Genomic DNA, 26,548 nt, shown 5'->3' on the forward strand with positions numbered 1-26,548 from the left:
GAAACAGGATCTCACTGAGTTGCAGAGGGCCTCACTCCGCAGCTGAGGCTGTCGTGAGCCTGTGACCCTCCTGCCTCGGCCTCCAAGTCCTGGGCTGACAGGTGTGCGGCACCACGCCCGGCTCCATAACTTCTTTTTCACTGCTTGTGAAAAGGTAAATGGTCTGGCTTTAAAGAAACAGGGTGTGTGTGTGTGTGTGTGTGTGTGTGTGTGTGTTACTGAGGATGGAAGCTGGGAGTGTTCTACACCTCTGAGCTACACCCCTAGCCCTAATTTATTTTTTGTTTTGAAACAGGCCTTACTAGGTTGCTGAGGCCATCCTCAAAGCTGCGATCCTCCTCCTCCTACGTACTGGGGTAACAGGCCTGCACCAGCACACGCTGGCTCGTGACGTGAGCAGGCTCTAAGCAGGGTGTATGGAGCCCAGCTCAGTGCGGCTCCCACTCTTGGACCTCATGGACCTGGGCGGGAGGCACAAGCTTTCTTGTTAATACTTTTGTCTCCAACATGCAGGCACAAGTTCTTCAAGCAAGCGGAGCACTTCTGCGGGGAGTAAAGAGTCCAGTTCTACCAGAGAGCGATTGCGTGAGCGCGCCCGCCTAAACCAGAGCAAAAAGCCGCCCTCCACGGGCCAGGGCGCCTGCGACGTGGCCCTGGCCAAGCGCCCCCGCAGCCGCACGGCCGCGGAAGGCGACGTGCGCATGAGCAAGTCTAAGTCGGACAATCAGATCAGCGACAGAGCCGCGCTGGAAGCCCGGGTGAGAGAGCTCCTCGCGCTGGCCAAGACCAAGGACGAGGAGATCCTCCTGCTGAGGGGCGAGCTCCGGGACACGCGCGCCCGGCTGGGCCTCGGCGAGGACGCCCCCCAGGGCGCCGCGGAGGCCGCGAGCGCCTGCCCGCCCACGGCCGTGGAGTCCACGCTGCTGCGGCTGCAGGAGCAGAACGCCGCCGTCCGTGAGGAACTCAGCCAGCTGAAGAACGAGAACAGGATGTTGAAGGACAGGCTGAATGCGCTGGGCTTTTCCCTGGAGCAGAGGCTGGACGGCTCGGAAAAGCTGTTCGGCTACCAGTCCCTCAGCCCCGAAGGGGCCCCCGGCAGCCAGAGCGACGGCGGGGGCACCCTGGCCTCGTCGGTGGAAGGCTCCGCGCCGGGGTCCGTGGAGGACCTCCTGAGCCAGGACGAGAACACGCTCATGGACCACCAGCACAGTAACTCCATGGACAACCTGGACAGCGAGTGCAGCGAGGTGTACCAGCCCCTCACCTCGAGCGACGACGCCCTGGACGCGCCGTCCTCCTCCGAGTCGGAGGGCGTCCCCAGTGTGGCGCGCTCCCGCAAGGGCAGCAGCGGGAACGCCAGCGAGGTGTCCGTGGCCTGCCTCACGGAGCGTATCCACCAGATGGAGGAGAACCAGCACAGCACGAGCGAGGAGCTGCAGGCCACGTTGCAGGAGCTGGCCGACCTGCAGCAGATCACCCAGGAGCTGAACAGCGAGAACGAGAGGCTGGGGGAGGAGAAGGCCATCCTCATGGAGTCGCTGTGCCAGCAGAGCGACAAGCTGGAGCACTTCGGCCGCCAGATCGAGTACTTCCGCTCCCTCCTGGACGAGCACCATGTCGCCTATGTGACCGACGAGGACGTGAAGAGCGGCCGCTACCTGGAGCTGGAGCAGCGCTACATCGACCTCGCCGAGAACGCGCGCTTCGAGCGGGAGCAGCTGCTTGGGGTCCAGCAGCACCTGAGCAATACTTTGAAAATGGCGGAGCAGGACAACAAGGAAGCCCAGGAGATGATCGGCGCGCTCAAGGAGCGCAGCCACCACCTGGAGCGGATCATCGAGTCGGAGCAGAAGGGCAAGGCAGCCCTGGCGGCCACGGTGGAGGAGTGCCGGGCCACGGTGGCCGGCGGCCAGGTGGAGGTGAGCCGCCTCAAGGCCCAGCTGGAGAACGAGAAGCAGAGGGTGGCCGAGCTCTACTCCCTGCACAGCTGCGGAGACAAGTCGGACATCCAGGACCTCCTGGAGAGCGTGCGGCTGGACAAGGAGAAAGCAGAGGCCCTGGCCAGCGGCCTGCAGGAAGATCTGGCTCACACCCGCAGCGACGCCAGCCGGCTGCAGGGCGCCATTGCGAAGGTAGCGCCTGTTAGCACGCCCTTAGGCTTTCTCCACATGAATATTTTTAAAACATGAGATTTATTTTTTTTTTGTATGCAGTACTGGGGATGGAACCCAGGGGCATTCAACCTCCAAACTGCACCCCAGCCCTATTTTTTATTCTTCATTTTGAAACAGGGTCTCAATAAGTTGCGGAGGGCCTCACTAAGGAGCTGAGGCTGGCCACGAACCTGAGAGCCTTCTATCTCAAGTCCTGGGATTATAAGCATCCACCTGGCTTGGCCTCAATTTTCTTTTTTTTAATTCTTTCTTTCTTTCTTTCTTTCTTTCTTTCTTTTTTTTTTTTTTTTTTTTTTTGTGGTACTGGGGGTGGAACCCAGGGGCTTTCTACCTCCGGGCTACACTCCCAGCCCTATTTTATACTTTATTTGGAAACAGGGTCTCATTAAGTTGCTGAGAGCCTCGCTCAGTAGGTGAGGCTGGCTTTGAGTCTGTGCGATCCTCCTGTCTCAGCCTCCCAAACACGGGAGTTACAAGCGTGGCCGCCACGCCTGCTGGCCTCAGTGTGTTTCTAATGATCACCTTTAAAGATTAGGCTTAGGAGGCGCTTGTTGCTTGAGCGTCACGGGCACCGTGGACTAACACTTAGCAAGGACGCTCATTATTTATATGTTTAGTTTGCAGTGCTGGGATTGAGCCCAGGAGTACTCTGCCACTGTGCCCATATCCCCAGAGCCTTCCCTTCTTATTTTTTATTTTGAAAAAGGGTCTGGTTAAGCTGCTAGGGTTGGTCTCAAACTCACACCCCTCCTTCCTTAACTCCTCGGGTCACTGTCACGGCAGGTGTGTGCCGGCATGCATGGCTTATTTGTTTATTCTTTTTTTTTTTTTTTTTTTTTTTAGACCTGGGAATGGAACCTGGGGCATTCTACCTCTTGAGCTCCACCCCCAGCCCTATTTTTTGTTCTTTATTTGAAAACAGTCACCGAGTTGCAGAGGCCTCGCTATGTAGCTGAGGCTGTCTGAAAACCACGGTCCTCCTGCTTCAGCCTTCCAAATGCTGGATTACAAGTGTGCGCCACCACACCCGGCTCGTGCCTGGCTTATTTGAAAAAAAAAAAAATTATTTTCGTGTTTAATTTGATATTGAAACTAATAAATAAGGTATCATTTTTGGAAGAGAGCTTTTGTTGTTGGTGGTGGTGGTACTGGGGTTTCTGGAAGCCCTTCTACCTCCAGGCTACACTTCCAGACCTATTTATATTTTTATTTGGAAACAGGGTCTTTTAAGCCAGCGCGGCTGGCTTCGAACCTGCACAGTCCCCTGCCTCCGCCTCCCAAGCGCGGGGATTACAAGCGTGCGCCACCACGCCCCGCGGAAGAGAGCCTTTTAATCATTAATCAGACGCATGCTTTTAGTCCAAACCTCAGAGAAGGAAAAGTTTCAAAATTTCTTCTTAAATAATCTAAGTTGAGTGATACATCGGTATAATTTTGGCTGGTGATAGTGCAACAATTTATGCGGAAGTGAATATTATGTAAAATCTTGTATGATTGCAGAGTGCCATCTCACACTTTTTTAATGGTACTAGAGGTTTAACCCAAGGGTATTCTACTGCTGCTGAACTACACACCAGCCTTTTTAATTTTTGTTCTTGAAGCAGGGCCTCGCTGGGTTGTTGAGAGTCTCGCTGCAGTGCTGAGGCTGTCCGCGAAGCCGTGACTCCCGGGATTTTGGTGAGCCGCCATGCCGGCTCAGTCCGCCTTCTCCAGGCCCTTCCACAGGTTTAGTAGATGCGCGGCAGATGGCTTTGCCTCCGCTGCCGACAGTGGGGCCCTCCGTTCTGGAGCCTTGCTTACAGTGACGCTCCCTCCCCACCTGCCTTGATTGTCTAGGTAGAAGATGAATACAGAGCTTTCCAGGAAGAGGCCAAGAAACAGATTGAAGACTTGAATGTGACATTAGAAAAATTAAGGTCTGAGCTCGAGGTGAAGGAGACAGAGCGGAGTGATATGAAAGAGACCATCTTTGAGCTGGAGGATGAAGTGGAGCAGCACCGCGCGGTGAAGCTGCACGACAACCTCGTCATCTCCGACCTGGAGAGTGAGTGGCGCCTGCGCGAGGCGCCGGGAGGGCGGGAGTTGCCCTGAGGTGGGGGCTTGGGGCTGCTCTGCTTTGTAGCTGACTCTGAAATTGGACTGAAGGAGAGTCACTGAAGTGAAAAAGTCATGAGGTTATGATTTTCTAAATATTAGGAGAAAATATTTAATGGGTATGAGTATAGGGTGTGTCGTGGAATTTTACATCTGTTTCTTTTCTTGTTTTTTTTTTTTTTTTTTTGTGGAACTGGAGGTGGAACCCAGGGGCATTCTATCTCCAGGCTACACTCCCAGACCTATTTTATACTTTATTTGGAAACACTCAGTTGCTGAGAGCCTCACTCAGTAGCTGAGGCTGGCTTTGAACCTGTGTGGTCCTCCTGTCTCGGCCTCCCAAGCAGAGATTACAAGTGTGTGCCACCTCCCCCAGCTGACATCCTGGTTTCTAATACACTTTGGCATAAGGTAGATGGACAGCTGGTATTTCAGTCCAGGACCAGTAAACATTGAGCCTATAATCATAATCCATTATGCACAGGTTTTACTTATTACCTGATTTTCATTGTAACCTTGAAGATTTTATAATATGATGGAATTGAAACTCAGGTTTTAAGTTTCTTTGGTTTTTACATTGATAGTTTTTTAAACTTTTTATTTTCTAATTATTTTAGTTTGTAACAAAGTTGCAAAAATAGTATAGAGCCATTTCTGTATAGAGATTCTAATGAGGACCCAGGTATTTATAGGATCTTAAAACATTTTCTCATGGACTGCTTAATTATTTGCACTTGATAAAAGGAAAAAACAAGTATACTTATGCAGTGGAAAGCCTGGGCAGCACTCGGGTGCTCAGGTGAGTAAGACGGCACCATGGCCCAGGTGAGGCCGTTGTCCACGGCAAAGCTTCCTCGCAGAGAAACCTAGAGCATGCCTCATGTTTTATCTGTCTAAAAGCAGAGGTGTGGAGGGTGCTGCGGCCCTTAAAGATGCCAGTGTCGTCAAGACAAAGCTACGGAAGTGGTCCAGACTGAAGACTAAGGGGCCGTGACAACTCAGTGTAATCCCTGGTCTAGAGAGCTCTCGCCCCGCAGGCGGAGTCTTATAAAGGATATTGTCACAAAATCGGGCTGTTGATAGCAGACCAGGGAAAGTGTCATATCAGTATACATTTGTGAAGCTGAGAACTGTATTTGTATAAGAAAATATCCTTGCTCTTGGGAACTATACACTAAATATTTAGGAGTAAAAGGCCATAATATACCCTGAAGTAGTTCCAGAAAAAACATTAGAAATGGGTAGATAAAAAAGATAAAGAGATGGCAGTTGATAAAACAGACACACTGCTAACAGTAGGCCAGTTGAATACATGGGTAGGTATCATTCTCATACTATGTTTGCAACTTTTCGTAAGTTTGAAATTATTTAAACCATCCATTTGAAAAAGTTCTTGGCGCACGCTTTTAATTCCTGCACTTGGGAGGCGGAGACAGGATCGTGCAGGTTCGAAGCCAGCCTCGCTGGCTTAAGAGACCCTGATTCCAAATAAAAATATATATAAAAAAATATGTCTGGGAGTGTAGCCCAGAGGTAGAAGGTTTCCAGGAACCCCCATACCACCAAAAAAAAAAAGTTCTCATATGTGCTCATGCGGATTTGCTTAGCGCTAACCGATGAGAAGTTGCAGTACACTCATTTTGTGCGTGGTTTGAACCCAGGAGCGTTCTACTTTCAAGTTACACTTTAAGCTCCATTTTATTTTTATCTTGAGTCAGGGTCTCTAGGTTTGGAGTGTCTCAGCCTCCCAAGTACTGGGATACAGGCATGGACTGACTACCACACCAGCTATAATACACTTTTATTTTTTATTTTTTAATGTTTTGTGGTACTGGCAATGGAACCCAGGGGTAACCGTTTTTGATGCAATAGTCACAACTTTGAAACTTTTGTTTGCCCCTTTGGGTTCTGCCAGTTTAGTATTTCTTGACAGTATCAACTGGCAAATACAAATTGAGTCAGATCCCGGGCACTGTGGGTGCGTGGTGGGAAAATTTGAGCTCCTGCTGAGGCAGAGTGGGTCATTGTTAGAAACCCTAAAGTGTGCTTTGGCAGTTCTGAGCTCTGGCTGGCTGGCTGGCCTAGCGTCTGTAGCGAAGCCTCCAGAGTTTTCTGGCACATTCTCAGGTCTCTGTACACTGAAATAGCCAGCCAGGGGGTTCTGTCTCTTTGCAGAGATAACGAAGCCATCAAGGTGGACTTTCTCATCTGGAGTTCAGACTAGTGTTTATATGTAGCATGAATGTACGTATGTTTGCATGCGTGCGGTACTGGGGATGGAACCCATGGACATTCAACCTCCGAGTTCCACCCCAGCCCTGTTTTACTTTTTATTGGACACAAGGTCTCAAAGTTGCAGAGGCCCTCAGTAAGTTGTTGGAGCTGGCCATGAGCCTGCGATCCACCTGTCTCAACCTCCCAAGTACTCTGGGGTATAGGTCACCATGCCCAGCTTATAGTTTGTACTTTATTTTATTTTATTTTATTTTGGGGGCACTAGAAATGGAACGCAGAGGCATTTTACCTCTGAGCCTGTTTTTTATTCTTTATTTTGAAACATGGTCTCACTAAGTCGCAAAGGGCACTTTGGGAAGAGACGCAATATAGCTAAAAAATTTGTTCAGGATTTTCAGTCATTTTCCAATTAAAATCTACATACTGTTAAGTAAGTACTGTTAACTAAGTAGCTGAAGCTGGCCGGGACCCCGGATGCTCCTGTCTCAGCCTCCCACATGCTGGGATTACAGCATGTGCCATCATGCCTGGCTGCAGTTTGTATTTTAAATTGAGAGGACTCCTCCAAGTCTACTCCCTGCGTGGAAGAGGCTCTAAAGGGTTCCAGGTGAGCGTGCAGGTTGAGGCGCTGGCTGTCCTTCAGGACACCAGCAGCCCCTTTCCCTTTGCGGGCTTTGCTTTGAGTGTGGAAAGAGGGACACCTGGTGGCGACGGGGGCAGTTGCTGGAAAAGCGTCAGATGAGGATTCCCGGGACAGAACTTGACAGTTCATTATGTTACCAGTGTGTGGATTTTAACTGAAAACGACTGAAAACCCCGAATAAATTTTTTAACTATATTGCTTCTCTTCCCAATTTTTTGAGGTAGAAAGTTTAAATGTGCTAAAATACTGAAAGAAAAGCATAGCTACTCTGCTGTCTATATTTAACAGTCGTTAACGCTTGCACGCGTGTGTGTGTCAGCTAGGTAAATAATAGACCTTATGGCACCTAACTCCTAACTATTTCAACTTGTCACTCCTAAAAAAGATAAAATGAAATGGAATGATGGGGCTGGGGGTGGAGCCCCGCAGCAGGGCACTTACCTCGCAGGCACGGCCCTGGGTTCAGGCCCCAGCACTGGGAGAAAAAGATCTCATAACCACAGTGCTGCCATTACATCCAAGGAAGTGAATGCTAAGTTCTTCGTGTCATTTAATAGCCCAGCTGACCTCCATTGGCCTTTTTGTAACTTTCTTTTAAATATAGGAACCAAACCAGACATGGCACACCCCTGTAATCCCAGTACTCGGAAGGCTGACACTGAAGGATCACAGACTCCAGGCTAGCCTCAGCAGTGTAGCGAGGCTCTCAGCAAACTAGTGAGAGCCTGTTTCAAAATTTAAAAAAAAGCGGGGCATGGTGCCATGCTTGTAATCCCACTATTTGGGAGGCTGAAACAGGAGGATTGCTGGCTCACGCCACCCTCTACAACTTGGTGTGACCCTGTTTCAAAATAAAAATAAGATAGGCCTGGGTGGGTAGCTCAAAGGTAGAATGACCCTAGGTTCAATCCCCAGTACCACAAATTAAATAAGTAAATAAATAAAATAGGGCTGGGATGTAGCTCACAGGAATCACAGGTAGAATGCCCCTGGGTTCATCTCCAGCACCAAAAAAAAAAAATTAAAAAAAAAAAAAACTGATTTCAGGCACAAGGAGAGAGCGTGGCGGGAGCTGGGGGCTCAGCTAGTGCTGGCCACGGGTGTTTCTTTCGCCTGAGGCCACGACGCACCAGCACAGTATGTTGACAAAAACAACCAACTTCAAAGCAGGCGTGGCGGTGCAGGCCTAGTACCGTGAGGCTGAGACAGGCAGATTGCAGGTCTGAGGGCAGCCTCAGCAAGTAGTGAGACTCCCAGTGAGCTAGCGAGAGCCTCCTTTCTTTCTTTCTTTCTTTCTCTTGAGCTACACTTCCAGCCCCTATTTTCTATTCTTTATTTTGAAACAGGGTCTCACTGAGTTGCGGAGGGCCTAAGTAGTTGAGGCTGGCTGTGAACCTGCGATCTTCCATTCTCAACCTCCCAAATGCAGAGATGACAAGCGTGCGCCGCCACACATGGCATAGTGAGGCCCTGTTTCAAAAAACAAAAACGTAGTGCTGGGAGTATGGCTTGCAGGGAGACTGCCCGGGTGCAGGCCCAGTACCACAAAAAAACAAAACACAACACCTGATTTGCACGCATACTTGATGGCGCGTAGTCAGAGCCAGCATGGCTTACTTTTGATTTATCAGCGAGGGTGGACCTTGGTGGTGAAAAGGTTGGGAACCCATTATCAACCAGGAAGGGCAGTGCCAGAATCGTTCAGAGCGGGTCTAATAATAGACTAGCAGTCTGCCTGATTTTGAGAATCAAATGGTATTAAAAAGGTACAGGCATAGTTTGTAACTAAAAACCTGGTAGCTGTGGAGTGCAGCTTCAGGTCTGAGGGCGGCAGGCGGTGGTATCCTGGCACTGGGCAGCTTGAAGAGGAGGCGGCTGCCCGCACGGCCTGAGCATGCTACGTGTCCAGAGCCTAAACACAGATCTCCTTTGTTCCCAGGGAGGGGAAGTGTGATCATTCTTAATACATTATATTTCAGAGGGAAAATACAGACATCACTGGAAAGTCTAACTTGAATTCCCTAGAGACGCTCTGAGTGGACTTGATTCTGTCTAAACACACCCACTGGTTGCCATTTCTCCTCCTGTTTAAAAGGAGCTAAGCAGTACGGTGTGGCGATGACAGTGTGTAGTGCCAGCACTGGGAAAACGTCCTCAGCAGAACAGTAATGAGTGGATTCTGGGGCCACAAATGTAGGGATTGGCACAGGAAAGGAATAACAAGCCAGGCGTGGTGGCGCACACCCGTGACCCTGGGCCTTGGGAGGCTGAGAGGAAGATCGTAGATTGGAGGGCAGCCTCAGCAAGTAGTGAGATTCTCATCAACCTGGTGACACCCCGTTGCAAAATAAAAATTAAAAAATAGAAAATAGGGCCGGGCGTGGTGGCGCACGCTTGTAATCCCAGCATTCGGGAGGCTGAGACCAGAGGATCGTGGTTTGCGGCCAGCCTCAGCTACTTAGTGAGGCCCTCCGCAACTCAGTGAGACCCTGTTTCAAAATAAAGAAGAAAAAATAGGGCAGGGGGTGTAGCTTGAAGGTCAAATGCCTCTGGGTTCTATCCCCAGACCCGCAAAAAAAAAAAAAAGGCTGTGCGTGGTGGCGCACGTTTGTAATCCCCGCGCTTGGGAGGCAGAGACAGGAGGATCGCGCAGGTTCAAAGCCAGCCACACGCACTGGCTTAGGAGACCCTGTTTCCAAATAAAAAAATATATAAAATAGGTCTGGGAGTGTAGCCCGGAGGTAGAAGGGCTTCCAGGAACCCCAGTACCACCAAACAAAAAAAGAAGAAGGAGAAGAAGAAAAAGAAATAGAAAATAGGGCTGGGGGTGTAGCTTGGAGGTAGAATACCCCTGAGTTCAGCCCCTAGTACCATAAAATAAATATAATAAATAAAAATGTTTATTTTTTAGGGGTACTGGGGACTGAGCCTGGGGGCATTCTACCTCTGAGCTATACCCTTGTCCTATTATTTTTTATTTGAAACAGTCTCACTAAGTTGCCGAGAGCCTCACAAGTTGCCTTGGCCTCCTGTGAACCCGCGATCCTCCTGCCTCGGCCTCCTAAGCACTGGAATTCGAGGCCTGGGTCACCATGGCTGGTGAATTTTATGATCAGTGTAACATGTTGCTTAAAATGTAACTGGAGAACCAAGATGCCAGGTGTTTAAAAAAAAAAAAAGTGAGCTGTAAACAGCATGTAATCCCAGTACTTGGGAGGCTGAGACAGGAGGAGCACAGGTTCAAAGCCAGCCTTGGCAACTTAGCAAGACCTTGTTTCAAAAAAAAAATTGTAAAGGGCTAGGAGTATAACTCAGAGGTAGAACACCCCTGAGTTTAATCGCCAGTAACAACAAGAAAGTGGTCTGTAGTTGAGATTTGCTGTCTCAGGCTGTGGCCAACGTCCTCCCTCCTGGTGTGCGTCTGACGATGCCCGCACCCTGGCTTGGCCTGTGTGAGCTCGGGCCGAGCTCCTGCCTCCACTGCAGGCCTGTCCGTTTCTTCCAGTTCGGGAGCCTCTTGTGGGCTGGGGCACCCCACGCCTCTTGCCTCGCGGCGCCCAGTCGGGCGGCAGGTGCAGACGTGTGGCCTGCCGAGCGCAGTGTCAGGAGGCCGCGGTGTGAGGCAGCCTGGACGCAGGATGGACCGCAAGCCACAGCCCCGGGTCACGTGTCAGGGCCCGGCGCGTGCCTGTGCCTCTGCTCCTGCTTCACCAAGAAGCAGTCGGCCGAGGAGTTGCCGGCACCGTCATGGCACAGATGCCAGGGTGGCCGTCACCAGGGGTCGTGGTGCCTCCTGACCAGAGCAGCACCTCCCCCCAGATAGGATGTGACTTCCTTTATAGCGGCTGCTCTCCTCCTGGACAGTTGAGTCGCAGCTTGCTGGGTACCGCATGAGTAACTGTGCAAGCAGTTCACTTTCTGGAATTTAGTCCAGTGTATAAAGGAAGTTATGTTTGCATACTTTACAGGTTAATAACCCCTTATGATTAAAAGCTCATATTTTAATAGCTGCCAGTGTTGTTTTGATTGGCTGTATGCCAACAATGTGTGTGTTTCTAACGGTCGATATTAGTTAACAAAAGTTTCAGAATTAAGAAACTCAGAAAGGAAGTGTTCCAGAAACTGTAATTTTAAACTTGGTGTTTTCCTTGGGAAAGTCATATTGTTTAATGCTTGTATTAGACAGTATTTTTTGCTTTTAAAGTTTGTGTAAAAAATTAAAGTCTAGCCAGGCACAGTGGCACACACCTGTAATCCCAGTACTTCTGAGACGAGGATAGTAAGTCTGTGGCTAGCCTCGGCGATTTAGTGATACTCTGTTGAAAAGAAAAGAAAGAAAGGGTAGTCTTTGGGTAGGAAAACTTCTTCTTTTGCAATACTGGGGATGGAACCCACCCTATTTTTTATTCTTTGTTTTGAAGCAGGGTCTCACTGAGTTGCAGAGGGCCTCACTAAGTAGCTGAGGCTGTCTGCGAACCACAATCCTCCTGTCTCAGCCTCCTAAATTCTGGGATTACAAGCGTGCGCCACCACACCCGGCTCCCAGCCCTATTTTTTATTCTTTATTTCGAAACAGGGTCTCGCTGAGTTGCAGAGGGCCTCACTATGTAGCTGAGGCTGGCTGCAAAGCATGATCCTCCTGTCTCAGCAACCCGCATGCTGGGATTATAACCTAGTGCCACCACGCCCAGCTAGAAAATTTTTTGAACATTGTATTTAAGTGTGCCTCTTTGTATTCCTTTTGAACATAGCTCTAAGAATATTTAAGAGCTTTTGTGGTCTTTTCAGATACCGTTAAAAAACTCCAGGATCAAAAGCACGACATGGAAAGAGAAATCAAGACGCTGCACAGGAGACTTCGGGTAGGGGACGCACCCCTCAGCTTGTTAGGGAGCATGGCTCTGGAGCGTGCGGTTGACGGGAGCGTTTGATCATCCACCCTGAGTGCTCGATACAGTGGGAACATGGCCCGCCGGCTTCGAGCCGCGTGGAGACCGTTCTTCGGTCGGGACTGGTGCTGCCTTGAGGGCAGAGGGGCAGTGGCCATTCATGCGGGGGTTTGGGAAGTCGGACTGGGGCGCTTGTTGCATTCTGGAGGGAGTTGGCTGCCTCTGATTATGAAGTGTCCCAACCAGGCTGTTTGTGCAAGCGTCTCCTCCCCTGTGGATCTGCTCCTGTGTGATGCTGAGGCGGGAGGGCGCTGGCTCAGGGCTGGGGTCGGGACGTGGTGGGGGCGAGGGGGCTCTGGCGGCCTGTGAGGCGCCCTGCAGCCTCTGCCCGCACCCTGGCTGCGGGGAGAGCGGGCCGCGCTTCCTTACCGCCTCTCTGCAGTTCCTCGGCCTATATTGAGTTCACTGTTTTTCTTCTGGCTTCCTCTTCCTCTTCCTTTACTTTTGATTTTTTTTTTCCTGTTAGGTTTTGATGTCAGGATATTTATAATTTTTTCACTGGATGGTTCGTATACCATTTGCATACCTTCTTGAGCCTGCTCTAAGTCTTGAGAGTTTGTTTCCCTAAGACTTGCTTTGAAGCTCACATGAGGAAGGAAGGCCGAGCATCGTTGCCGTCCGGGCTCCTGAGCGCTCCGGGCCGGTGCCCGCAGCAGAAGTTTCCCTGCTGAGAGCAGGTTCAGTAGTAATAGTTGGTTGCCTGGTAAAACAGTTCTCCATGGTTAAAAAGTTACTCCCTTGGGAGTGCCGTGCATGATAGAAATGTAACCATTAACAAAATTTACTGCTGTTAAACAAACTTCCATTGGCCTGTTTTCTCACGCAGGAAGAGTCTGCGGAGTGGCGGCAGTTTCAAGCTGACCTGCAGACCGCGGTGGTCATCGCGAACGACATCAAATCTGAAGCCCAAGAAGAGATCGGTGACCTGAAACGCCGGCTGCACGAGGCCCAGGAGAAGAACGAGAAGCTCTCGAAGGAACTGGAGGAGATCAAGTCACGCAAGTACGTGCAGACCAGGGTGTGCTGGGCCTGGCGGAGAGCCTGCACTCGGGCGCTGGGGCCTGGCGGAGGGCAGCCTTGTGGGGCCGCTCTAAGTCATGTGAAGAAGCCCTCTCTGAGGGCTGCCATCTGGAGGGGCCTCCTCCCGAGCCCGCAGGCAGCCCGCTGCTGATCTCTGGCGTGGCCTCGTGGTCTGGCCGACTCGGTGTGTCCAGCCCTGCCTCCCGCTGGCTGTGACCTGCTTAGATCCCGAGCCTGTGTTCTCGTCTGACGTGACTGGTGCTAGCTGCCTTACCGCACCATGTAAGAGTGGCAGGGCACCGGGGACCGGCAGCCGCCGCCGGCGCTTATTGAATCTCCAGTGGAGAGGGGAAGGCGAGTGTTCCCCATCGCTCCAGGGCTCCTCTTGTCAGCCTGTGGCCAGTGACCTCCACAGGAGTGTGATCCCATCGAACAGAGACCAGTGGAAACCCATGGCACTTTGTAGAGTAGGAGACGCCTGTGCTGTGCTCAGCTCCACAGAGATTGCGGTGGCATTGTTTTTGAAGTTATTAAAAATTTGGTTATTAGGTTTTTGTTTTTGTTTTTGGTAGTGGTACTTGGGATTGGACACGGGTGCTGTGACTTTGAGCTACACCCCAGCCCAGTTTTAATTTTAAACAGGCCCTCACTGAGTTGACAAGGATGGCTGTGGACCTGAGATCCTCCTATCTCAGCCTCCCAAGAAATTACAAGCGTGCACCGCCATGCCCAGCTGAATAATTTTTAAGTAGGCATAAGGAGAAACTTTTTTTGGTGGTACCTGGGGGTGGAACCCAGGGGCTTTTCTCCCTCCGGGCTATACTCCCAGACCTATTTCTTGAGAATGATCGAGAGCCTCTCTTCAAGAGAGCTGCCTGTGCTGGCTGCGGTGACAGATGTGGGCTTTGAGGTGAGCGTTCGGAGTGCGGGAGACTGAGAGCCTGCGTTGCGAGCTTGGCAGCCTGCCGTGTGTAGAGCTCCGGTGAGGTCACCGGTGGTGTGTATCGTGTGGTGACTGGCGTTTGGGAAGTCCGTGAGCAGCGAGCCAGCTTTTCCTCATGACTAGTGTCTGTTATTACAGGATAGCAGAGGAGCAAAGATCCTTTTAAGCAGATATCCCTGCCCATCCGCACGCACGTGCGCGTGGGTGTCACTGGGCTTGAACCCGGGGCCTTGTACTTCTGAGCTGCCCCCGGGCTATTCTTCATTTTGTACAGTGTCTCATTGAGTTGCTGAGGGTTTTGCTAGATGGCTGAGGCTGGCCTCAAACCTGCCATTGTTCTGTCTCAGTCTCCAAAGGACTGGGATTGCAGGTGTGTGCTACCATGCCTGGCTCAGCTCAGTAAATTGTTGTTTTCTTTTGGTATTTGCAGTTGAACCTGGGTCATTCTGCCTCAGAGCTGTGGCCTCAGCCCTTTTGTTTTATTTTTTAATTTGAAACAGTCTTGCTAAGTTGCCACCTCGCTGAGTTGCTGGGCTGGCCTCAAATTTGCAATCCTCCATCTCCGCCTCCTCAATACTGAGATGACAGGCTTGCACCACCATGCTGGGCTAGATCTGTAGATTGTGTGTGTGTGTGTGTGTGTGTGTGTGTGTGTGTGTGTGTGTGTGTTACTGGGGATGGAACCCAGGGGCATTCTACCTCCAAGCTACACCCCAGCCCTGTTTTTTTGTTCTTTATTTTGAAACAGGCTCTCACTGAGTTGCGAAGGGCCTCACTGTGTTGAGAACCGCAATCTGCGATCCTCCGGTCTCAACCTCCTGAATGCTGGGATTACAAGTGTGCGCCACCACGCCTGGCCGATTAGTAGATTTTAATGGACAGACAGAATTGGAAAGTTTATGTCTATGGCTTCAGAATCCATATTGCAGTAACTTTCTTGGCAATTGCTCTTCCACTGAGCTGCACCCCCAGCCCATAACTAACGTGGGGGGGGGGGTGGAGCCCCGGGGCATTCTACCTCCAAGCTACCCTCCCAGCCCTAATTTCTATTCTTTTTTTTGAAACAGGGTCTCACTGAGTTTCGGAAGCCTAAGTAGCTAAGACTGGCCACAAACCTGCAATCTTCCTGTCTCGGCCTCCCAAGTGCTGGGATCGCAGGCTAGTGCCACCATGCCCAGCTCCCAGCCCTTCTTAGCTTTCATTCTGAGACAAGGACTTGCCGAGCTGCACGGCCAGCATCAAATCCATGACCCTCCTGTCTTTGGGATTTATAGGCACCTGCACCGTGTGCAGTCTACGTTAATTAGATAGTCTGTGTACTTTTAGTTTAAGTTAATTTAATGGAAACAAAGCCAGGCCTGATGGCGCACACCTATAATCTCAGTACTTGGGAGGCTGAGACAGAAGGATCACAGGTTCACAATCAGCCTCTGCTTCTTAATGAGGCCCTCCACAACTTAGTGAGACCCTGTTTTAAAATAAAGAAAAAATGGGGCTGGGGATGTAGCTTGGAGGTAGAATGCCCCTGGGTTCCATCCGTAGTACCACACACACACTCACACACACACACACACACACACACACACACACAAATAATAATTATTATTATATTTAATGGAAACAATCATATAAAGACAAGCTTTTTGGAGTCCTCAATCATTTTTATGAGTGGAAAGGGATTCTCAGACCAAAAAGTTTGGTAATTGGTATTCTAGATTCTTTATGAAAACTTCTAATCATGACTAGCTAACATCGTGAGGCAGAGAGCTACCAGAGGCGCCAGTGGCTAAGACAGACTCTCCAGAGACTGGCTTTGTTTGCTCCTGAAAGCATGCTGATATCCCATCACACGTGCAAAGTCTGCACCTGGAACCTCCTTCCAGAGGAGAGCTTGTGGGCCAGCTCAGTGGCCGGTGGCTTCTCTGCTGACTCAGGGCGCATCACTGAGTACTGGGGGACTCGTGTTACTAAGTGGGGCCTAGGCTTTGTTTTCTTTGTAGAAATTCTACTGGGCAGCGGTAGCAGTTCTGTTCTGCCAGAGCGTGGGCTCTGGTTTCATTCCCTCGTGTCTCCTGTCTGAGCACACACTTTGGCTCGAGCCCACACGGCCTGTCTGCGTGTGCTGGTGGAGGCCCGGCCTTCCTGGCAGCACAGAGCCAGGGCTTCCTGGTTCCGAGTCAGGCTCTGTGGCCGCTCTGTCTCCGATTTTACTTCTAATTGGTTACTGATGTCCTCACCTGGTACTTACTTAGATGAAAATGGAATTTGATGGTTATTTAACTTGCTTAGGATAACATGATATGAACATTTTAATATCATTTCCTGGTATTTACCAAGCAAATGAGAATATTAGACCAGGTAATGTACTCTGCTTAACTGATACAATTAAACAAATACCTTTTGATGCTTTTCAGTTGGGAGGGGGATGTGTATCTTCTAATACGTGTACAGATGCCCTGCTTCCGTGTCTTTAGGCAAGAGGAGGAGCGAGGCCGGGTGTACAACTACATGAACGCTGTCGAGAGAGACCTGGCAGCCCTGCGGCAGGGCATGGGGCTGAGCCGGCGGTCCTCCACGTCCTCAGAGCCCACGCCTACGGTGAAGACCCTCATCAAGTCCTTCGACAGCGCATCCCAAGGTGACCGACTTCTTCCCGGGCCACGGGCACCTGCCCTGTGCTCTCTGGCCCTCCGCTTTCATGTAGTGTCAGTGGGCTGGTCTGATACATAGAAGGTGAGCTTCCATAGGGCTCGCAGTTGATTCTGTTCCCCGGCTCTGCTCTGGGCTCCTCCCGTGCCCATGCAGAGGTGGGTCTTTTCTGCCCAGGTGAATCATGTGCATTCCTGTGACGTGAGCCATGTTCTTTGCCTCTAATTTCTGGGTATATAACTTTAGCTCTTTTCCTTCCTCTGAACTCTTTCAGCCCTGTATGTCCAGATGCCACGGAACTGGCAAGTTGCCTCCTAGATGTCCTGTGTCCCAAACTAAACATTTGAAGCCGGGTGTGGCGACGCATGCCTGCTGCATTCCAGCACGGGGGAGGCTGAGAGTGCAGGGTCGCGGGTTGGAGACCAGCCTCGGAAACTTGGTGTGACTCTTGGTAGCCTCGCCAGACCCTGTTTAAAACAAAAGATAGCCGGGCGTGGTGGTGCACGCTTGTAATCCCCGCGCTTGGGAGGCAGAGACAGGAGGATCGCGCAGGTTCGAAGCCAGCCGCGCGCGCTGGCTTAGGAGACCCTGTTTCCAAATAAAAATGTAAAAATAGGTCTGGGAGTGTAGCCCGGAGGTAGAAGGGCTTCCAGGAACCCCAGTACCACCAAAATAAAATAAAATAAAATAAAACAAAAGATAAAAAGGGCTAGGGGTGCAGCTTGGAGGTGGAATGCCTCTGGGTTCAGTCCCCAGCACCATAAAACACACAAGCAAACACAGAAATGAAATGCAGCTTCCCAGGGCCATTCTTGCCCACGGTGCCAGGCCAGGCCGCCATTGAAGGCGGCGTCTTCCCTAGCCCCACAGCCGGCCCACTCTAAGCGGTCCTCCTGGTTTTCTTTTTCAGTGCTGAGGCTTGGACCAAGGCCCACACATGCCACTGAGCTGCTCCCCAGATCACTTAAAAAGAGAATGATTTTGCAACAGGGTCTCCTTCATTCTGTTGCCCATGCTGGCCTCACCCTTGAGACCCTCCTACCACAGCCTCCTGAGTTCTAGGAAGACCCCCGATCCAGCCCCAACACGGACATCTTCACCCCTTGACTCCTCTCCATTTCCAGGGGGCATAATCTTTAGCTCAGCCAAATAGACTCCTTTCTTCTTCTTCTTCTTTTTTTTTTTTTTTGCAAGCTCCACCCCCAGCCCTGTTTTTATTCTTTATTTTGAAACAGGGTCGCATTGAGTTGTAAATGGCCTCACTAAATAGCTGAGGCTATCCATGAACCACGATCCTCCTGTCTCAGCCTCCCAAGTACTGGGATTACAAGCGTGCACCACCACACCCAGCTCTTAACGTAAAATCTTTTAATTGCCTTTTTTTTTTTAAATTCTGGCTTGGGGTCTGGGGATGGAACCCAGGGGCATTTGACCTCCAAGCTACAGCCCCTGCCCTATTTTTTATTGTTTATTTTGAAACAGGGTCTCACTAAGTTGCAGAGCCCCTCACTAAGTAGCTGAGGCTGTCCAGGAACCACGACCCTCCAGTCTCAGCCTCTCTAATGCTGGGATGACAAGCGTGTGCCACCGCGCCCGGCTTTAGTTGCTTTATTATAATTGGAATGAAGTTCAGATCTCTAGACACTCGCCAGGTTTAAGCTCTGCCTTCCTCCTGCCTGCGCTGGGCCGCCCTTCCCCTCTGTAGCCAGCTGTGCCACACTCAGCTTGGGAAACGAGTGGGCTCTCGTAGTAAGGATGAAGTAGATTTTGAACACTGATGTTAAAATAAATCCACAACCCACCGGGCGTGGCACACGCTTGTCATCCCAGCACTTGGGAGGCTGAGCCAGGAGGATCGCAGTTCACGGGCAGCCTGAGCTACTAAGTGAGGCCCTCTGCATCTCAGTGAGACCCTGTTTCAAAATAAAAAATAGGGCTGGGGGTGTAGCTTAGAGGTAGAATGCCCCTGGGTTCTATCCCCAGTACTGCCAAACAAAAATATTTATGTGTATATATAAATAATATATATGTATGTATATATCCACAACCCTATTTAACAAGGTTGTGTGTGTGTGTGTGTGTGTCGGTCGCAGCAGTAGTGAAGTTGCCAGCCTGGGAAAGCCACGCTCCCCTGGTGGAGAAGAAGCGCCTGTCTCGGGCTCGGCCGTGTTCGGCATAGCTGAGGCAGTGGGAGGCGGTCTCGGGGGCCTGGGAAGCAGTGGGTGGCCTGCAGGCCCTCAGTGGGTGCTGGCTGGGAGGCACTGAGCCGCCATGCTGTCGTGTTTATGCGCGTTTGTTTTGTAGTACCGAGCCCTGCTGCAGCTGCGATCCCTCGAACGCCTTTGAGTCCGAGTCCTATGAAAACCCCTCCGGCGGCGGCCGTGTCCCCCATGCAGGTGCGTCTTGCAGGGCCCCGGGGTGCGAGGTGGCAGGTGACTGCTCAGACAGTGCCCTTGGGTTCATTTCTTCGTTGCTAGTATCTGCAATTGAGATGGTTATTGAGCCATAAATTGAGTTGTCCTCTGGGAAGCCAAGGTACCTCTGAATCTCAGCCTCTCCTGAATGGCAAGTGGCTGTGACCCTCAGTGGCTCACGACAGCGGCTTTTCTGGGTCGGCAAGGCGTTTTGGGGGGATTGTACTGAGTCGGTGCCTGCAGCCGGACTCAGCACCGGGCAGGCCATGGCCTGGGCTAGGACTGGGCCGCTCACCCTCCGCGTGCTGTTGGGCCCTCACTGTGGTTTTCCAGCTCCAGGAAAGTAAGGGTGGAAATGAGCGGGGCGGGGGCGGCAGCGCCCTGGCCTACTCCTCTCTTCACACTGGCCAGCATGAACCATAAAAGCAAAATGGCCATTGGCGCCAACATTTAAAACTTGTCTGAAAGACATGAAGAAATGCCAAGGCAGCTGTAAGCGGGGGTACGCAGAACCCTTTTACTGGTAGAAGACGCGATACAGGAAGCTGAAGACAGACAGCCCTGTAAGGAACGGGCAAGGGCCTGAAGATCCTGCCTGGGAGAAGACGGAGGGGTGACTTGAGTACGCACAGGAAGAGACGTCCAGCATCGCCAGTCATTCAGTAGGGACGAGGTGCGCAGCCAGGCCTGGAGGGCACACTGTGATCCCAGTGCTCTCCGAAGCTGAGATAGCAGGACGGCAGGTTCGAGGCCGCCCTCAGCAACTTAGTGAGACCCCATTTTCAAACTTTTAAAAAAGGAAAGGGGCCAGGAGTAAGGCTCAGAGGTAGAATCCCCTTGGAGTCAGTCCCTAGAACCAAAATAAAGCAATTAATTCCTAGCGAGAGACCGATCTGTACTTTGGGGAATGGCCAAAGTTAAAAAGGCCAGCGGTGACAAGTATGGTGACAAGGCAGAGAGCCCAGCCTCTGGCGGGGGTGACTAGGCGGCGAGGCCGGCCTCTGGCGGGGGTGACATGGTGGAGAGGCCGGCCTCTGGCGGGGTGTGAAGTGTGAGGGGCTGGGGAGCTGGGGCCAGTGTGCCAGGCATAGCCAGAGGACCGGCCGCTTCGCGGTCAACTGTAGGCATGGCCACTCGGCACGAGTACTCGGTGTTGTGCTCAGGACCAGGCGAGTGACCAGGGAGAGCAGGGTGGTAGCACACCTGCATGTTTCTGCGTGTCAGAACGTGGGTGATAGTTGAGAGCCCTCTACCCAGAAGAGTGCACTCACGGTTGGAATGCGTGGTGGCCGGGCCTGTGGTGCGGCGGCGGGAGGCCTGTGTGGTGACGGAGCATTCTGTCCCTCGCCTGTCGTGTCCTGGTTGTGGTGTCCTGCTGCAGGTTTACAGGTTTTACCAGCGGGGAAGCTGCATGAAGTAGGTACAGCGCCCTCCACTCTACGCTTGCCTGTGAATCTACAGTCATAATGAACCTCATTTTTGAGACGTGTCTTGCTCACATTCTGTCTCTAGAGAAGGAGCGAGTGTGCGTGTTCTGCCTCGCTGTAGCAGTGTGGAAAGATCGTGCCATTGAGAGCCACGCCTTTACCCTGCGGTGCGCACTGTCTGCGTGTCTGTCCTGGGCTTACCCGTGCTCTTCATCTTCTCATTTCAGAGACATTCCATAAGTGGACCCATCTCAACGCCCAAGCCCCTGGCGGCTTTGTCAGATAAGAGACCAAACTACGGAGAGCTCCCTGTCCAAGGTAGGCCGTGGGCGGCGCGGCGCACTGGGTGCAGGGTTGCTGGGCTCTCCGGCTGCCTTGGCTAGCCGAGCAGATTTCCCCTCTGCTCTTGATGTGCTTCAGCCAGTCTGTCTGGTCGATAGCTTTATCAGAAGTGTACTGATGTCTTTGTGTGTGTGTGTGGTGCTTGGGATTGTAGTACAGTGGCATTCTGCCTCTGAGCTACACCCTCAGCCCTATTTTATTTTTTATTTTTGAAACAGGGTCTCAGTAAATTGCAGAGGGCCTTGCTAAGATGCTGAGACTAGCCACGAACCTCCTGTGTCTGCCTCCTAAGTTCTAAGATGACAAGTGTGTACCACCATTCCTGGCCGAGTAACATATCAATTATCAGTGGGATTGCAGGTTTGAGGCCAGCCTCAGCAACTTCACGAGACACTGTTTCAAAATAAAAAAATATTTTAAAAGGGGCTGGAGGTGTAACTCGGAGGTAGAATGCCCCGAGTTCAGTCCTTAGTACCAAAGCAGCAAAAGCAAAAAGCATAAAGCTGGGTGGCCCATCCAGCACGCTCTGTCGTCTTTTGGCTTTGGGCTTTCTCCAGTGCTTTAGAGGCTGGTTGTCGTGTTTAGGCACACTGTCCATGTGGGCTCCTCCTCTGTTACGGCAGCTGGACATTCAGGCTCCTATTCTTGTGTTCACTGATTTTAATTCTAAAGAATTGACAGACTTATTAATACTGTTATTGTTACTTTGCGGTACTGGGGATTGAACTCGGGTGTTCTGCCTCTGAGCTACGTCCCCAGCTCTTCTGTAAGGTTGAATTTTGAGGCAGGGTCTCGCTATGTTGACAGGCGGGTTGAACTTGTGCTCCTCCTGCTCAGCCTCTCAAGTAGCTGGGATTATAGGCGTGCAGAGTCTCTATTCCTGAAACCCACTATTTTGCTTATAAATTTGATTTGGTACACAGTAAAGGGACATCTGCGTATACCCATTTATTTCTACGATCTCTAAGCTAAGAGAGATTTAAGTAGAGACCCAGTATGCTTAACGTTATCTGCAGCTGTCTGCCAGAAGTTAACAGGGTCTACCTCCGGTTAGGTTTATCTTTTTGTCTGAGCCCTGCGACTTGTCCCCTCAGGCTCTCAGATGCTATTAGCCTGGTGCTGTTATTATCGATGACCCCATCCTCCTGGATCTTCACTCGGCTGGCTCCCTTGCACTGTCATTTAAAATGCCCACATCTTTCCTCTGTGAGGAGAACAGTCCTCCCTTCTCACCCTCCAGCGGCTGCACCTTTGCTTGGGGGCACATTCATCGCGGCCTACCCGACCCCACGCCTCCTGTCCCCACCTCTGCATTGAGCCGCTCTGACCTGGGTGACCTCCATGTCACCAGGTCACTGCCTCTCCTTCAGCTAGCCGATCGTTGCCAAAACTCTTCACGCCACACGTTCCCCTACGCTCTGGCTGATTGCTGGCCCCACGTCTCCCTTGGGTGCCTCAGGTCCTCAGATCAGTGTGCTCACCTAGTACCCGACCCATCACCTTCCCATCCAGTCAGCCAGCTGGCGTGTGGGGTCTTGCTGCTGCCGCCCAGTCGGGGTCATCGTCGCCCTGTCTGTACCGTCCAGCACGTTGCCCAGCGTGAACCCCTCCACCCAGCAGTGCTGACCCTCAGCCTCCAGGGGCTCCCGGCCAGCAGAGCAGAAGCCTGCCTGCATGGCTTCCTACGCTTCCCCTGGCCCTGCTGGGCGCTGAGCCAGGCACTTTCCCTGCAAGGCCTGCTTTGCCTCGGTCCTTCCATTTAGCTGGCCATCACTCCTGGGGGCCGTCCCGACCTCTCGGGCCTGTCTCATTGCCGCTGGGCCTCCCTCGCACCCTAGGCTCAGCAGGCGGGCTGGGCGCTCCGCAGAAGCCGGTAGCTCGCCTGCTTGCTTTCTCTGACTTGCACCAGCCCAGGCCTGGCAAGTAGCAGCACCCAAGTGTGTTGGGGCTAGGAAATGTTAGTAGAAACAGCCCCAGGCGGCACCCAAATCGCATGTATTGCTGTGAGAATAGCGCTGATCTCATTTCCTGGTGAGGGCTAAGTAAGCAGCTTGTCGTGAGGACGGAGATGGCCCACTCCCTGCAGGGTACGGCCGGGTTCTCCTGGACCATGCCTCTGGGCAGCGCTGCTTCTTGCGGAGAAAACACGCCGTGACGTGGTGGCTTACCGTGCGGGGAGCTGAAAGTTCCAAATAAGTATTTTCTTTTGGCATTGGAGATGGAACCAGGGCCTTACCCCTGCTAAAGTTTGCTCTCCTGCTGAGCTGCACCCCGGTCCTACCACATAATTTTAAAGAGAATAACCTACATGTTTAGAAAGCCTGGCCGAGGCTGAGGCAAGGGCTGCCTGCCAGGTTGAAGCAGACGTGGACCGACCCTTAGACACCACCGAGAAGGCTTGACCAGGACAGGTGTCGGGCACATGGAGTGGCAGCTGCATGCCACAGAGCACAGGGACAGAGAGTGGTGGCGCAGGACATCTGGGGATGCTGTGGTGTCGTCGGCACACTGAGCTGATACGTCACGATGAGCCTGAGAGTTCCTGAGGCGCAGGTGCACACAGCACTGGGTGCCCCCACGGGCGGTGCAGACTGGAATTAACAAGCTCGGTGGCTGTGATGCCTGTAACACCAGTAAGCAGGAGGCTGAGACAGGAGGATCACTACGTCCCTCTGAACTATAATCCCTGCCCTTTATTTATTTATTTATTTTCATCAATCATCATCTTTTTTTTTTTTTTTTTGAGGTACTAGGGATCAACCCAGGAACATTCTACCTCTGAGCTACACCCCAGCCCTATTTTTATGTTTTATTTTGAAACAAAGTCTCACTGAGTTGCGGAGGGCCTCCTAAGGTTGCTGAGTCTGGCTGCAAACCTGTGATCCTCCTGTTTCAGCCTCCCAAGTACTGGGATTACAAGCATGTGCCACCACGCCTGGCTGAGACCCTTTTTAAAATAAAAAATAAAATAGGGCTGGGGTGTAGTTCAGTGATAGAATGCCCCTGGTTCAATCTGTAGCAAAACACACTCACACACACTCACACACTATACAGATGTATATATGTATGCACATATATGTGTATTTATAAATATGCTAAAATTGATTATAAACCAAATATATAACATTTAATATATAAAATACTTGTTCATTTTCTAAATGAAGCTAAATATATTATGTTCATATATTAATATATGCTCATATATTGATATAACAAAAATATTAATATATGTTCATATATTAAGCTATTAATATATGAACATAACATTTTGAACTGTTTTCTTCATAAACTTTTGTCTTTCCTTCCTATCTTCCTCTCTTTCTTTCTTTTGTACTGGGGGTAGAACCCAGAGGCACACTACCTCAGATCTCCACCCAGCCCAGTTTTGTTTCCGGCGTCTGGCTGAGCTGCGCCTGCTGGCTTTGGACCTGCGGCTCCGGCTCCGCCCTCCCGCCCCTGGCTCCCTCCCCTTGCTGGTCTCTTTGTTTCCAGTTCCTCTCTAGCTTCCACACAGGAGTGAAAGCACATGGCCCTGCACTTTCTGGGACTGGCTAATCTTGTTTACACATGGGTCATGGCCAGGGTTTCTGCTGATTGTAGCTGACAATCCCTTTAACTTTTATCTTTTTTACTTTTTTTTCTACTTGCTTAATTGGTCGAGGTATTCTTTGAAAACTAACGATTTTAGGGAAATAATCCTTGAGTTTCATAATGTAGAATTAAATTTCTGTTCCATTTGAAAGCTGGCTTCTGTTTCCGGGCATTTCCGCGTTCGGCCAGCTTTGTTTTGTCTGCAGGCTCTTGCGTGGCATGTTCTTCCTGTGAGGATGAAGCCAGCTCCGACAGGGCTCAGGATTCGGACTGGTGCGTGCTTGTCAGCTCTTTGCACGAAGGTGGTGTGCAGGATAAGAAGCTGTAGTGACTCAAAGCTGTAGTGGCCCATCTCTGTTCAGAAAGCAAGCTCATCCTTCCCATTCCTAGAACTCCAAAAGGGCGATCGCCAAGTGGTCCTCGTCCTCTTAGAAGTGGGATTTGCAGTGAGAGACGTGCCATCCGAGAGGCTGTTGTAGGCCGTCACTTTTGATAGCGCGCTGCTTTGAGAGAGGCGTCATGCTCTCTTTTCTGTCTTTGGTACTAAGTGAATGCCTGTGTGTGCTGAGTCTGTGCAAGCTGCCGCAGCCCTCAGTGATCCGTCCTTTTAAAGGAATGGTGAGCTGGGCATGGTGGCGCGCGCTTGTGATCTCAGCTACTTAGTGAGGCTGAGATGGAAGGATCGCGGCTTCACTGCCAATCTCAATGATTTAGCGAGACTCTGTTTCAAAAATAATAAAAAAAAATAGGGCTGAGGGTGTAGCTTGAAGGTAAAATGCCCATAGGTTCAGTCCTGAGTACTACAAAGATATATAAATAAATAAATAAATAAGAAAAAATAAAGAGCTGGGCATGGTGGTACACACTTGTAATCCCAACATTTGGGAGGCTGAGACAGGAGGATGGCAGTTCGAGGACAGCCTCAGCTACTACTTAGGCCCTTTGCAACTCAGTGAGACCCTGTTTCAAAAAAGAATAAAAAATGGGGCTGGGAGTGTAGCTCAGAGATAGAATGCCCCTGGGTTCCATCCCCAGTACTGCAAAAAGTAAATAAATAAATAAAGGCACGGTAATGCATGCCTGTAATCCCAGTACTTAGGAAGTTGAGACAGGAGGATTTCAAGTTTGAGGCCAGCCTCAGCAACTTAGACTTTCAAACCTAGTGAGACCGTGTTTCAAAACAAAAAATAAAAACGGCTAGCAGTGTAGCTTGGAGGTAGAAATGCCCCTGTGTTCAGTTCTCAGTTACCCCCGCACGCACGTATACAAACACACAGGAACGGTGAGCTTTACTGGCTAGCAAGGCTAATATTAAAGGCAGGGTTGTCTGAGCACTGTGGAGCACGCCTGTAGTTCCAGGTACTTGGGAGGCTCAGGCAGGAAGAACATAAGTTCAGGGCCAACCTGGGAAAACTAGGCTAGGGATAAATAAAAATAAGATAAAGGAAAAAGAATAGGGTGTAGCGCAGTGGACAGCACCCCGTGTTGAGCCTCCAGACAGTGCAGCCTCTGCTGGCTGCCCCGCATGCGTGAACAGGAGACGGCCTCCTGCTGCCCTGCATGAGACACGGCGGGAGGAGGCAGTCCACGGCGCCTGTGCCCGTGTTCAAGGAGCAAGCGAGCTGCAAGCACAGAGGCGGAGGCCAGCGTGTCCCCAGGCGCGGACGCGCCTCCTGTCCTTAGACCAGACCCGGCTCCCGGCCCCGCCCTCCCAGGGCCCCTCGCCGGCCTGTCCACCTACCCGCCATGCTTAAGCCATACTAACTTCACTTTTTCATTGTCTGGCTTGTACTAGAAAGGCCCAGCCTAGCATGGTGGTGCACACTTGTAATCCCAGCATTCGGGAGGCTGAGACAGAAGGATCACAGTTCGCGGACAGCCTCAGCTACTTAGTGAGGCCCTGTGCGACTCAGTGAGACCCTGTTACAAAATAAAGAATAAAAACTAGGGCAGAGGTTGTAGCTCAGAGGTCAAATGCCCCTGGGTTCCATCCCCATACCCTCAAAAAAAAAAAAAAAAAAAAAAAAGCCCAGCCTAGTGCCTTCTGGGGAAGGTGTAGGGATGGCG

General features: G+C 51.1%; 1 protein-coding gene across 2 annotated transcripts in view; it reads left to right on the forward strand.

Moving 5' to 3' along the window:
- The window catches only part of SPECC1L (sperm antigen with calponin homology and coiled-coil domains 1 like), a gene marked incomplete at both ends in the record, with an annotated part of 66,344 nt that overhangs the window by 12,721 nt on the left and 27,075 nt on the right, over positions 1-26,548 (forward strand). For both annotated transcript variants that reach the window (XM_080717911.1, XM_080717910.1), the window contains 7 exons: positions 514-2,132; positions 4,011-4,218; positions 11,935-12,008; positions 12,922-13,097; positions 16,533-16,696; positions 19,012-19,103; positions 20,776-20,866. In XM_080717911.1, the coding sequence (XP_080574037.1) occupies positions 514-2,132; positions 4,011-4,218; positions 11,935-12,008; positions 12,922-13,097; positions 16,533-16,696; positions 19,012-19,103; positions 20,776-20,866 (2,424 nt within the window). The remainder of the gene's footprint in view (positions 1-513; positions 2,133-4,010; positions 4,219-11,934; positions 12,009-12,921; positions 13,098-16,532; positions 16,697-19,011; positions 19,104-20,775; positions 20,867-26,548) is intronic.

This window comes from Muscardinus avellanarius (genome assembly GCF_963383645.1).
Source record: "Muscardinus avellanarius genome assembly, chromosome: 21".
NCBI classification, from domain to species: Eukaryota; Metazoa; Chordata; class Mammalia; order Rodentia; family Gliridae; genus Muscardinus; species Muscardinus avellanarius.